The sequence below is a fragment of the Lepus europaeus genome, chromosome 2, assembly GCF_033115175.1.
Source record: "Lepus europaeus isolate LE1 chromosome 2, mLepTim1.pri, whole genome shotgun sequence".
Classification (NCBI taxonomy): domain Eukaryota; kingdom Metazoa; phylum Chordata; class Mammalia; order Lagomorpha; family Leporidae; genus Lepus; species Lepus europaeus.
Genome location: NC_084828.1, coordinates 35,011,097 through 35,025,698, shown reverse-complemented (window position 1 = coordinate 35,025,698; position 14,602 = coordinate 35,011,097). Strand labels below are relative to the sequence as shown.

At 35.0% G+C, this 14,602-nt stretch overlaps 1 protein-coding gene across 1 annotated transcript in view; it reads right to left on the bottom strand.

The window, feature by feature from the left end:
- Nucleotides 1-14,602, bottom strand: part of ROBO2 (roundabout guidance receptor 2) — a 622,866-nt gene that overhangs the window by 48,250 nt on the left and 560,014 nt on the right. Inside the window, exons 18-19 of the mRNA XM_062175939.1 lie at nt 9,062-9,244; nt 969-1,011 (exon numbers count right to left, since the gene is read on the bottom strand). Of these exons, the coding sequence (XP_062031923.1) occupies nt 969-1,011; nt 9,062-9,244 (226 nt within the window). The remainder of the gene's footprint in view (nt 1-968; nt 1,012-9,061; nt 9,245-14,602) is intronic.

Genomic DNA, 14,602 nt, shown 5'->3' with positions numbered 1-14,602 from the left:
ATGGACACTACGTATACTGTTCCATCAATAGAACATTTCCAAGTTGTCTACATTGCAAAATATCAAGAGTGTCTTAATTGTTTTTCTTAAAGGTAATAAAAGATCCACTGTGATCAGATCCTACATGTGAGTATAGTGCAAAGGGGAAACTGTTGCCCCATCATATTTAATAAAAAACTCCTCCTTTAATATAAACGATGAGACCTGATACTTTTCCAGATTATTAGAATATTTACAAAGAAATACAACATCTATAATCATTGTACTTTTTATTTATTTATTTTTGGTAAACCCCTTCTGGTAGAATCCCTAAGAGAAACATGTGTTTCTATGGTAACTGCAATAAGGGGATCCGACTGTTTTCTCGCTACAGTCACTAGCTCTCATTAGACTTAATCTCTTTTTGCTAAAATATTGATTAAATGGGAGATTGGAAGTTATTACCGCAGCCTAATTACAATCTCCATATTGGCAAAGAGAAAATAGATGAGGATATATGGGTTTGTTATCAGCTTTTATCAATTTCAATTGAGTATCCAAAGTTGTGGAATTCAGTCCTATCAATCCACAGCCTATTCATCATCCATGAATCATTTACTTTGTGATCGATTATGTGTAATTGTTCACTCACAGCAATTTAGTGAGAGCCAATAAGGAGTCTTAAACAACAGCAACTTCATTTGCTAATGTCTAATTAATGCAATAAACATCCTGCTAACAAATGAACACATTCCTTGTGATATTTACTACTAATTTCTTCAGGGGCATCTGGGAGATATGAAACATCTGGATTTGATTCCTCTAAAGTGCACAACAGATAGATCACTAAACCTCACGGTAAGTCATTTAATTCCTCCTAGAATTCTCAGACTTATAAGTGATCATTTATTACAGTAATAGCCTCTTACTATAGAATTTCCACAGTCCCAAGTAAACATAAAAATTTTTAAAAAATCTCCTTAACCTACCTTCCATTGCTCATTAGTCCTCCATCTCCTCTTTGAAATGTAACTGTTAAAAAAAAAGACACACACATAGTCGATATTAATTACAATTAATAACAGCTACATATTGGACTTAGTCTTGAACTGAGGCCTCTGGGAATTTTAACAAAATATAATTAACATAATTGTACAGAGAGCAACAAGCAGTGATTTGACTCAGGGTAAAGCCATTACTTACTCCAACATTAGGAGGCTATTTTAAGATTCTTCAACTCAAATGCATGGTTAAGTTAAAGTGGCAATTTGTTTTTAGATGTGTAATATGGTTACAAGTACTATATATGTATAGAGGTATTAGAAGATCGACTTAACCTTAATGTGTAATTATCAAATCAACATGTTGATTCTTGACACACACTATCTTAATTAGAAGGCATCAGGCATAATACACATAACCGAAATTGGAAAAGTGGAGTTCAAGCAGGTACTGTGCTTCCAATGAACAAGGGAAACAGATACTTACTGATTACATATTTCTCACCATCACAGATCCTTTCAGACTCTTATAAGCACAATGAGTTGAATAGTAATAATTACAATAGACATGAGCTATAATTAATAGAGAATAAGGTACTCATAAAAATTAAATTTTCAAATACTTGATACTGGGCATTGTATAATTGTATGTGATGATTGCAAAGCTCAACTCTTTCTAAAACCATGGAACTTATTAGCAACACTAACAAACATCTAGTTAGACCCATGGTCAGTGAATCCACTCTGAAGGCCAATAGTTTCCACTCCACAAAGCCAATAATGTGAAAGTAGATTTCAAGGATTGGCCAAAGAACCTATATAGCAGGTCCATTATCCTTTATCCATACATTTGCAGCTAAATGTATTTGGACTTCAAAATGACTCATATAAGATAAAGGTAATACACTTTACATACGACATACAGGGTCTGAGTCAGCAGATTTTATTGAAAATTATTTAGTATTTCTGTAATGAAATGTGAACATCTGCATTACTGGGATAAAGTCTATAAATAGCTTCATTTAAGTTTGGATCAGATTTTGTTACTAAATTACTTACCCAGAAAATTATGGAAAAGAAATTTATTTGGAAGTTCATAGATGCCAAAATGGCAGTGAACTTGTAGTTCTGACCAAAATTAACATGTATTAGATAAACTGATGCCTAGGGATGAAAAAATTATGTACCATTTTCATAACTGTGAAGCCAAACACCCTATCTTTGGAATATACTAATTATATTTACTATGACTTTTTTATCAGATGAGTAAGGGAAAAAATAAATGGTTTATTAATTGATTCATATTTTATATAAACTGAGGGTACATCCCCACTTGACATGCATAGTTAGTACTCTTTAAGTGAATGACTCCATAATCCTTCTGTTTCTCAAGTTTGGGCTGTCAAACACATACACTCTAAATTTTGTAAATTTTCAAATCAATTCTCCTGTTCATTGTTTAAGACCATCTAATACATTATCTCTATACCATAATAGGCAATATGATCCCATTTCTGAAGTCTATCAGGACTTTCAGCAACGTCTTGTTAGTACCCAAAATATATTGCCCCAGTCAGCATTTCAGGTAGCATCCCAAATGAATTGTAAAACAACCCTGACATAATCTTTGCAGTTGTCTGGGGCTTGTTCCAAATAACTCCTTACAGCATCTGGAAAAATACTATCCCTAAAGGCTCACAGAAGTGCTGGGAATCTAGGATCAGCACTGTATCTGTACCACATTGTACCCCTTCAATAAAATCCTTCAACAGAAAAGCATTAATCTGAAACAATTAATGAAAAGAATTGAGCACTGGCAGTATTAAACAAAGGCCTTATTAGGGGACACATACATACACACAATGCAAAAACACTACAACTAATTAGCTTTCCATCTGATGTGACTTTCTGCTTATGTGGTTTTTTTAATGGACTATCAAGTAAGTGTTTTAGTCTGTTAAGAGAAGAGTTCAGAGGATGCTGATGCTGTGAATATCATTGAGAATATGCAAATTAGCAGGTTCAGATGGGCTACACCTCAAAATGTATTGTTTGGTAGATGTGTGAAGAACTAAACCATTCTCTTTCACTTAAATGCTCCTTTTTCCCTACTCAAACTTTATGGCACTGCCAAAGCAATGAATAACATCAAAAGAAAGGAGCACCAGTACAGCAGAGGTAGAAAAATTGAGTTGTACAAAACATTTACAAAGTACTCAAAGGCAAAGTCTCCATAAAATATAAAATTTCAAGTACTAGGATGTTACTGAAAACCTTACAAAAAAGTCTTATTTACTAAGGCTGATTTGTAGACATGTTGGAATACAGGACATGTGGTACAGTCCATATTTGTCTATTAAGAATTGAATGCAATGAGTAAACTAATTTAAATTTCAAAGCTTTTAATATTCAGTATTCAGGACATCTTTATTCTCTGTTTCCATTCTGATCATCATTAAAAACTTTTTTCAAATAGTTCTAGACTGCTAATAATATTCTATATTATTCTATAAACACATTTATTTTTGTATTTCTGTTTATCAACTACACAAAGGCAAAAATTCATTGGCATTTTTATTGTAGACATGTTTGACTAACTTAAATAGCCTTACACAACTTGGTATACAAGAGAGCCTTCCATTTTCTGTTTCTGTCCAAAAACACCCACAACACACATTTTATCATACTGAGTTGTTCAGTTGTGTTTTTTTAAGTCCAGGGTAAAAAGGGGACACTTTTTCAAGTTTCCTTTTTACCCTGTGCTCCAAAACTTTCAGATTTTGAAAAATGGAGCAAAAGTAACTGAGTTCTATTAGATCTTGAGATTAAAAGCAGACTACAAATAAGAATAAACAATTAGAATTCCTAAAATGGAACTTAAATCTGGAACTTTGATCAGCAAAAACAAATGCCACAGCAAACTGAAAACTATTTTGAGGTGATTATAATTTCAAAGAAACATTTGCCTTGAAGTAAAAGGAAAGTAGGGTGGGAAGGTGGTTGGATAATCTTATTTTTGTCACAATTTTGATGACAATTGATCAGAGGTAATTTGTAATAACTGTGAATCTTAGGGGTCTCTGCTAGTATCTAAAATAAGAAATAGCATGGAATACCATTTAGAGATGTTACCTACAACTATATGAATAGTTTTTAAGGTTTCCACAGACATGACAATGCAAAATGTTTTAGAATTGCATGAAATATTTTGCATTTCTTGCAATTTTATAAAAGATACAAAGTAAAAAGATTTTTTAAGGTTATATCATAGGCAAAGTACCTCTAATATGACTTAGCAGGATTAATTATTATCTATGCCAGCTAAAATTGGGGGACAAGGGATGGGAACATAGCTACATGGCAAGTTGACATTTTGAGGAAAGGAAGACTTCAAAGTGCCTATCTCTAGTGGGTCACATTTTCCCACTCCAAATGGAAACTTTAATGTAGTGCCCAAGCTCCATTCCCTTCCCTGATAAGCTATGTATCAAAATGAATGTAGATTAATCCTCTTTAATAAGTATTAACTCAGCCCAGATAATCAGAGAATAAAAATTCCATCAAATCTTTAAGCTGCCTTTGGAGAGTTTAGTCAAAAAAATTATGTTTCATCAGTGGCCTTAAAACTCTGTATGTGAAGAGCTCAACATTCTATAATTTACTCACTCATATTAAGTTATACATGTGTACTGAGTGTCATAAAATTTGTTATTCACAGGGACAATATTCATAAAACGTAACTTACCCTTTTAAAAGTAAATTTACTTTCATTAAAAAGTTGATGAGTTCAGAAATTGTAAATGGAACTATCAATAGAACTGCTTTGAAAAGAAATCATGCAGCCTTCATAAAGGTCATGATACAGTTATAGATAACATAGAATATAGCTATATGTAATCCATCTGAAAGCTACATGGCTTTTCCTCAAGCTTACAAAGTTCATTTTCTATTTACAAACACTATTATAGATATAATCAAATATTTACTCAATTATTATTTTCTGCCCAAATCTCTTTACAATTACTCTTCCCTTTCTAACAACTGTAGTAGTCAATGTCTAGCAGTGAGGAACCCCACAGGCAGTGGATTGATAGCAGTCAATGAGACTTAGGGTAAATAACATTGTGTGTTGTTCTAGAAAAGAGTATGATTTCATATAGAACATGAGATACAGGGATACTTTTTGTGTTCAAGTTGTCCATGTTTGGGCCATGGCAGTTAAAGAAAGAATAAATATGAAAAACACAGAAGTGTGTCAGACTGTTCCGGGGGAATTCTCTACTTTCTGCCATGGAAAGAAGCAGAACACATTCACATTACCTGGGAATTATCACTCCCAAGTAATTTCATTTGAATTCATTTATTTTCCTTTTATTTGAATGGGAGAGATTGAAAAAGAGGAACAAAGATAGAGATGACTGAGCCAGGTTGAAGCCCGGTAGCCAGAACTCAAATCTCAGTCTCCGACATGGGTGGCAAGGATCTAAGGACTTGAGCCATCACCTGCTTTCTTCCAAGGTATACATTAGCAGGAAGCTGGATCAGAAGTGGAGGAGCCAGGCTATGGGATGCAGGTGTCCCACATATCGCTGCACCAAATGCTGGCCCCCAGGCTCCCAGAACATCTACATGTAAAGGTTGAATTGACTCTTGACAGTCATATTGCATATATAATCTCATTTATTCATGTTCTGATAAATATGGTGATTCCTCTGACACACAAAGAATGAAATCAACAATGTGTAGCAGGTTTTTTAATATGTATATATATATATACATATTAAATATACATACATATTATATACACATATTAAATATATATAAATATATATATATTTAGTTCTAAGTGTTCAAATATCATTTTTGGAAATGAAAGCAAATAAAAGAGCAGCCATTATAAAAGTAATTCTGTGTGGACATTTGTTATCGAAGTTGAGACTCTCGTTAGGATGCCTGCATACCACATCAGAGCATCTGGATTGGATACCCGGCTCTGTTTCCTCACTATCTCTTTCTGTGAATGTAGACTCTGGGAGGCAGCACTGATGGCTTGGGTGGGCCTCTGTAACATGTGGGAGGCCTCAAGTTAGGAGTCTTCCCTCTCTCTCTTCCTTCCTCTCCCATCTTTCTCCCCTCTCATCTCCAGATTAAACAAAACAAACACCTTTTTTCAAAAAGAGTGGATACATTTTTGCCTATGTACGGTGCATGGAAGACATCCTGCCCAAGTTAGAAACTCCACCCTGCAAGGTATTCTTATGTCTTCCAAGTAGTTAATATCTTCCCCTTCCTACTGTAGTGCTTAAGAAGACATTCAGAATGAAGAAATAAGAAAAAGGGAGTGCTGAAAACAAAGGTGACTGGCTTTACAATACTACTTCGGTCAGTCTAACTTTATTAAATATATGTGAATTGCATCATATCTTCTACTATATGAAGTTGTGTGTCTATAATTTCAATTGAAGCCTTAAATAAGTGAATTATCCTGTGATAAAGATTTATCTACTAGTGCCAAAATTGACTGTTAATTAGAAAAAATATTTATTTCTGCTTTCCTGAATCAATGATTTGAGACTGTCTAGATATGACCATGTGGTGACAATGTGGGAATGTTAGACTTTTCATCTGGTAAGTCAAATCACATTACTTTAATTATACTGGATTTAGTTTTCATACTTGTAAAATTATAAGGTTTCTTGATAAATATTTACAAAAACCAACATATGGAGAGGACCAATATGAGTATTTTCCCTCTTCCAAGGAAAATGGTTAGATACAGAATCTTTGTGTTCTTAAAATGCATTATTTGTTCATGCCTAAAATAGCAGAAATAGAAACATATCATAAATCTTGATAACCATTCCTACTAATAATTCTGTTCTTTTCAAATATATAAGGATAATAACATGAAAATTCTAAAACTTGGAGGAGAGACCATTTTTGGAAGGGAATGTGTAGAAAGTCTCACCACATGTGAGATGCAGTGCTAGGTACCCGCAGCTTGGGTTTTCATTTGCTTTTCATCTGGAAGAGAACATCAGTTGCTAGAAGGCAAATTATCTGTCAAAAGGAAATCCATTCTGAGAGTCGGCCATCTATCAATTAAGTATAAAAGTTTTGAAAGCCCTTTCCCTGGCTTGGCCTTCTTCCAAAATATTTGAAGGGCGTATCACCTTCTGAGTTAGCAGTTCTTCAGCAAGCAGACTGCTATCAATCACAATGAGAAATGAAGATAGGAAATGTACTATTCTTGTCAAGCTCAAAGACCAACAGATATTTTCCAATTAAGTGCATAGAGTTTTCAAAGAACTGCTGTTGAAAAAGAAAAGTCTGTCTGCTATAATTTCTAACAGTGCAAGCCTACTAGCTGTGAGAGCTATTTTATTTATAAAGAGCAAGTGAATGAATAAGCATGGAGGATCAAAGGCACCCTCCCAAATGTGGATGTATTGGAACTCTGCACTGAAGTGACTGCACAGTCATCTTTTATTATTGTCCAGAAAGTCAAGTGAAGGGATAAAACACAAAATAGTCCTTGAATTAAATTAGTTCTTCCTGATGTTTTACATGATTTATACGAGTGTGTCACAGAGATGAAACGTAACATGGTGACTCACAAAACAGATGGGTGTCAGAAGAAGGCAGAGGGGAGAAGGTAGAGAGAGGGACTTCAAAATGAGAAGGTGTACTGAAGTATTGTTAAGGTTTGGACCTCTGAAACTCAGCAGTGATTTCCAAGCACCCCTTTCTGACGTGAAACGACTGGGCACTTAGGTACAGATCTAAAGGAAGCAGGCAGCCAGCAACCAGTGAGAAACGAGAATGGCAATATCAGTGCATGACCACACATAGACACTCCATGCCAAAGGATATGCTATCCCACTTTCCTCTCACTCTCCCAGTGTATTCTAACCAATAATTAAGAAATTCTATCTTTGTAAAATATAAACATGAGACAAAATGGTATCATCAAATGATATTTAAATGCTGTCAAATAACTAGGAAGATGACCAAGTTAGTGCTATCCTTTGCATTTTGTACTATGTAGACATTCTCAGTAGCATAGATTCCTACAAGATACAGCAGGTTAGAAGCTTAATAAGTAAAGAGGCCCCTGTCAAAATCAGTTATGCTGATATCTATGCATCTTACAAAACATTACAAGATTAAATATAGCTTCAACAATCTCCAAAAGCATTTGCTGGATAATGTAAAATTATGATTCCTTCTTTATGAATTCTAAAAGTATAGAATATTGTGAGGCAGTTTTGTTTTATCGCCATTGTTGGAGAAGATATTTAAAATGAATTGCAGATATAACTAAATGACACTTCAGCATTAAGTTCATTTTCTCAAAGACTGACTTTATACATTTATATCTTCTCTCTCTCTGCCTGGGAGATATCTTGAAGGCCATACATTCTGAAGTCATTTAAGTTTTGCCTTGGAATTTAAGAAGAAAACATTTTTGCAAACATTAAACCACCCAGGATCATCTTTTTATTATGTTGTTTTTCCTTCTTTTCCTTTTGCTTCCTTATAAACGGCTGCTTGTTTGCATTGACAAAGACACCCTATTTAAGTGAATAGTAAATCACTTATTTCATGCCTCATCAGTCTTATTAATTCTGGTGAGATTTTGCGGGTTTATATTTTCCATCTGGGACACTGCCTGTTGCAATATGCATCCTGACCCACGGGAAAGTATGTTTCAAATCTTTTCTTTTTCCTAAGCATTTTAGCAATGTCCTTGCCTATATCCAGTTCTCACACAATGGCTCCCTAACCTGTAAAGTCTTGTATGGTTTTGAAGAACTAGTTGAGAAAAACAGTGAGGCATCTTATCAGTATGTACTCCTGTAATGCTTCACTGGAGATATGAGCAAAAAGATAGCCTTCTGGTCATAAAGCACTATGGTCAAGAGCAGTGAACTAAAGCATGTTGTTCATAATTGCATTTTACAGGGCAGGATTTCAAAACAAGCCCAGTTCCCTCGTTTCTTATTCCATTCCATTCCTTCCATTCATTTCATTACATTCTGAAAGAGGTTTTTCTTTTTTAGCCAGAAATTGTCTCTTACCAGCATAATTACTGAGTCCCTTTCTCTTCTTTCTTCGCCAATACAACCAGATGCTAAAACCCATCAAAATTACCCAGCAGGCACCACCAATCCCAGCTATAAAGGCTGGTTGCTTCACAACATCAGTGATTTGCTCAGTTATGCTGTTGTTATTTTCAGTAATAACAACTTCATTACGTCCCCCTATGGAAAAAAAATAATAGTAAAATAAATGCAAGAACACATACATGACGCACCAAAGGCACAATTTCTTCAAAGGCAGGTATTTGCTTTGTTCCAAACCTGTCACAATTATTGATAAGAATGTTAGATATTTCAAAGGAAACATCAAAACATAAATTTAGAAGAATGTGGTTACCTTATGTTTTGGTTTTCAACTGAGATCCATAACTACTTCCTGATTTACCACCTGTGCTAGGAACTGAAGTATCAGCAACTTTGCTTGATTTTAATACAGTTCTCCCTAAAAATTACATTTAGTACAAGGTATTTACAGATCGCCTCTCTGGTATGGCACTGCCATTATTCAAATGTTCATGAATCATAAGAATATAACTTGATACTATTAATATTCTACCAAATGAGTTATTTTTTGTCAAGCATACTTTAATTTTCTGGAAAATACATACTACATAAAACAATGACACTTATGTAAGCATTCTTTCACAGAGATCAGCCTGCATAATAAAATTTCATGAAAAAGGAAAACTGTACTCCCTTAAAGTATTTGAAACTAATTTGAGTAGAAATATGAAGCAACACTCCTACCTTATACTTTACACAAAAAATCCATTCAAAATGGATTAAAGACCTAAATCTATGACCCAATACCATCAAATTACTAGAGAGCATTAGGGAAATCCTGCAAGACCCAGGCCTAGGCACAGAATTCCTGGAAAAGACTCCAGAGGCACAGGCAATTAAAACCAAGATTAACAAGTGGGATTACATCAAATTGAGAAGCTTCTGTACAGCAAAAGAAACATTCAGGGAAGTAAAGAGGCAACCAACAGAATGGGAGAAGTTATTTGCAAACCATACAACTGATAAAGGATTAATAACTAGAATATATAAAGCAATCAAAAAACTCAATAATAGCAAAGCAAACAACCCAGTCAAGAAGTGGGCAAAGATCTTAAATAGACATTTCTCAAAAAAGGAAATCCAAATGTCCTACAGACACATGAAAAAAATGCTTAGGATCACCAGCCATCAGGGACATGCAAATCAAAACCACAATGAAGTGTTATCTCACACCAGTTAGAATGGATTTCATAAAGAAATCAACAAACAACAAATGCTGGGGAAGATGTCGAGAAAAAGGTACCCTAATCCACTGTTGGTGGGAATGCAAACTGGTAAAGCCACTATGGAAGACAGTTTGGAGATACCTCAGAAATCTGAATATAGTCCTACCATACAACCCAGCCATTCCACTCCTCGGAATTTACCCAAAGGAAATTAAATCAGCAAATAAAAGAGTTATCTGCACCTCCATGTTTATTTCAGCTCAATTCACAATAGCCAAGAATCAACCTAAAGGCCCATCAACGAAAAACTGGATAAAGAAACTATGGGATATGTACTCTAAGTAATACTACACAGTGGTTAAAAAAAAATGAAATCCGGTCTCTTACAGCTAAATGGATGAATCTGGAAAATATCATACTTAGTGAAATAAGCCAGTCCCAAAGGGATAAATACCATATGTTCTCCCTGATCTGTGACAACTAACAGAGCACCTAAAGGAAACCTGTAAAGTGAAACTGACACTATGAGAAGCAATTAATGAACAGCCCTTGTCTTGACTGCCTAGAAACAGTTTATTATTTTATTTATTTTTTATTCTTTTTTTTCCTCCACTTAATACCATTGGTTGAACTCTTTACTTAACAAATAATTAATCATATATGTATTAGATTAAATGAAAATATGTGCCAGTTAAAAATAAGAATGAGAATGAGAGAGGGAGGAGCTGTACAGATCAGCACACATTCCCACAGACATACCCCTGAGGATGAAGCTAAAAACTTGCCATCGGACTACAAATCCCATTTAGCTGGGTGATATTAATCTCATCTTATGTGATAAAGTGATCATATTAAGTATGGAATTGATCACATAGAAAGGACCATAAGTCAAAGGGATCACATAAATAAGACGAAGTGCCAGTCAGTGCCATGGCTCACTAGGCTAATCCTCCGCCTGCGGTGCCGGCACCGCAGGTTCTAGTCCCACTTGGGGCTCTGGATTTTGTCCCGGTTGCTCCTCTCCCAGTCCAGCTCTATGCTGTGGCCCAGGAGTGCAGTGGAGGATGGCCCAGGTCTTTGGGCCCTGCACCTGCATGGGAGAACAGGAGGAAGCACCTGGCTCCTGGCTTTGGATTGGCATAGCGCACTGGCTGCAACACACCAGCCGTAATGCACCAGCCATAGTGGCCGTTTGGGGGAGTGAACCAATGGAGAAAGGAAGACCTTTCTCTCTGTCTCTCTCTCTCTCTCACTGTCTAACTCTGCCTGTCAAAAAAAAAAAAAATCAAGTGCCTGGTAATAACAATAGATAGAATTACAAAGGAGAGACAAAGTTGTGACATGGGAAGCAGTCCACACAGCAGACTCATAGAATGACAAATACCTTAAACAGCACTCTGACCTCAGAATCAGCCCCTAAGGCATTTGGATCTGACTGAAAATACTATAAGAGCATTTCAGGCATGGAAGGCCAAGACATAGTGGCAAAAATGGTTCTGCATGAAAGATCTATGTGAGTGAGGCCCCAGTGGAAAGGGGCCGTCAAAAGATGTAGTTTCTCTGTAGTTTCTTCTGAAGGAAGGAATTTCCACTTTGCATATGGCCCTATCTAAAAACAGATGGAGTTTGTGGACCCAAAAAGCCTCCATAGCCTTGGCAGCTCATGTCAAGAGCCTTGGGTGATCACAGACAGTGTAAATAAGAGTGTCAGCTATTAAATCATCAACATTGTGTGTCTGTGTGGGTGCAAATAGTTGAAATCTCTACTTAGAGTTGGTATGCTGTATATAAAAAAAGGAATCTTAATAGAAAATGAATGGGAGAGGGAATAGGAGGTGGGATAGGAGTGGGGGTGGGAGGGCAAGAATGGGGGGAAGAAACACTATATCCCTAAAAGCTTTACATATATAATTTGTAGTCATTAAATAAAAACCTTAAAAAAAGAAATTCATTTGAAATTCATTTGAAATCTGAATATAACAGATAACTGTAAAATTAATTTTATGTTCTCCATAACTAAAAAAAAATTATATTTAAACTAGGATTATTCTTGAAGTGGTCACGTTTTTGAAAACTTGGACCTCTCAGAGGCAATGATGAAAATCTTAGTCCATATTTTATATAAGGTTTTAAAGTCATGGAATCATAAAAATCATTAAAGAACACTGATTTAGGTGCTTATTTCACACATTAAGAAATGCAGATACTGGGAATTAGTGATTTCCAATGTCAATATCAGTAAGTGATTAATCAAAGACATTAAAAAGGCATGGAAAATATCAATGATACATTCAGTATTTCATATCAAGAAAGACATAAGATTCTCATTGTTTTAGAATCATGGTGCAGTAATATATTAGAATGAGTATAGTCTGACATCCTGGATTTGAGTACTATTTCTGTCACTTACTAATCAAATAAGCAGTAAGCAAATACAAGGCACTTAATCTTTGAGACCCTGCTTCAATCATTTGGCAACAGTACTGTCTACATATTTTGGGAAGGTAATTGAAGTGATGATGAGAAAGAGGTTGGGAATACAACACTTTTTGGATGAAAATTATGATCCATGTAAGGCTAATGGCTACCTGAAGAGCTCTTTGTTCAACTTCAGGAACAAACATATTTTTAAGTTTTTCTAATCCACATGTGACTTGTTTAAAACCCTGCTTCTCCTTTTTTTGAGGACAGAAAATGAGCCTACTTTCTCATTATTCCTTGCAGCTGAATACAACAAAGTGCCTAAGTATTAGCCAATGGGACATGGGCACATGTCATGCACACTCTCTCAAGGACTGACCCATAACACTGAGTTGACAGTACAGGACAATCTTTCTTCATGCATTTAGCAGAAACCTGGGACATGTAGGAGGATACTGAGAGGCTAAGATGTGGTAGAGATGTTGTCTGGAAAGAACTAATTCCCTGAATGACTGCATGGGGTGAAACTCCATTCCCCATTCTGCTGACACATGTAAGACTAATCGCTGAATGAGAAAGAAACTTGTTTTGTCAAGCCAATCAAAATGCAGGCTTGTTTGTTAAGAAAGCTAGTGTTTCCTCAACCGTATTCATTTTCCACTCCTGTGTTAAATTCCAGATTTAAAAATCAGCTTCTCTGTGCAGTAACCTCACTCATTGTCTCAATACGTGTACCATTTATAATTATACATGCATAAGAATAAAACCATATTTAAAGTAACTTTATAATGCTAACAGACCTAGCTGATGAACTTCTCAAGTATGAACAGTTACTGAAAAGAGAAAACAAACAGCTTACAGAACAAATAGAAATTTCTTTTTCTCATTTTTAAAGGGTTTATAAAATAAAAGATCACATTTTAGTATGGTACAGTATTAATGTTATTCAAGGTACATTACTATTTTTTATGCTGTTAGTATTTTTGAAACAATGTTGTCAACTGGACTAATTAGAGCATAGACATGGATGTGTGTGACCTGTAACGCTCCATTGTTCTTGCAGACAAAAAATATAATGAAATATAATGTGTCCCTCCCATTGGAGAGTAATGAAGAACAAAACTAATTTGTTGGACTAAAAATTAATTAGACACATCAGATTCGATTGTACCTATTACTGTGAAAGTTTGCAGCTGTTCCACATATTATTACCAACTATGTAATGTAAGCGTGAAAAGACCAAATGATTAGAGAAACACTACTATATTATCAAATATATACCGAAAATTTTAAGTCAATGTATATTTATTATACTAGACGATTGTTTGAAGCTTGTATATGTGAATGTATTTGGTTGTATTTTTGTGTCTACGATTATTGAAATTTTGGTGTAAATGTAACCTTATCATAGGAAACTGCAAAGAAAAGAACACTCATTTGAAGCCTATTAAGCCTATATATTATATTTTTACAATATTTCAATGAATAGCCCTTTCATGGAACTTTATAGAATGAATACTAAACTGACAGGGATAGATGATACAGTACATGGTTTGGTATAGGACACATCTAAAATTATCAACCATAAATTACATCAGATGTCAATGCATGATGTAATTAAAGCAAAGGAGAATGAGGTAGAGCTTGAGTCACTTCAAGAGCTGTGGCCAGTATGGAAAAGACAATAGAGAAAGCATAAGTGAAACAGAAAAGATTAGTTATCACTAAATCACCTTTCAACTGAAGAATAACATTTGTGTAGATAAGGTTATCAGACAAGATTTGAAGGTAGATATGCAGGGGTAATTAAAGAAACAATTAGAAGCCTTCTCACTACAACAGTGGACATTAAGAAGAAATAAATCTCTAG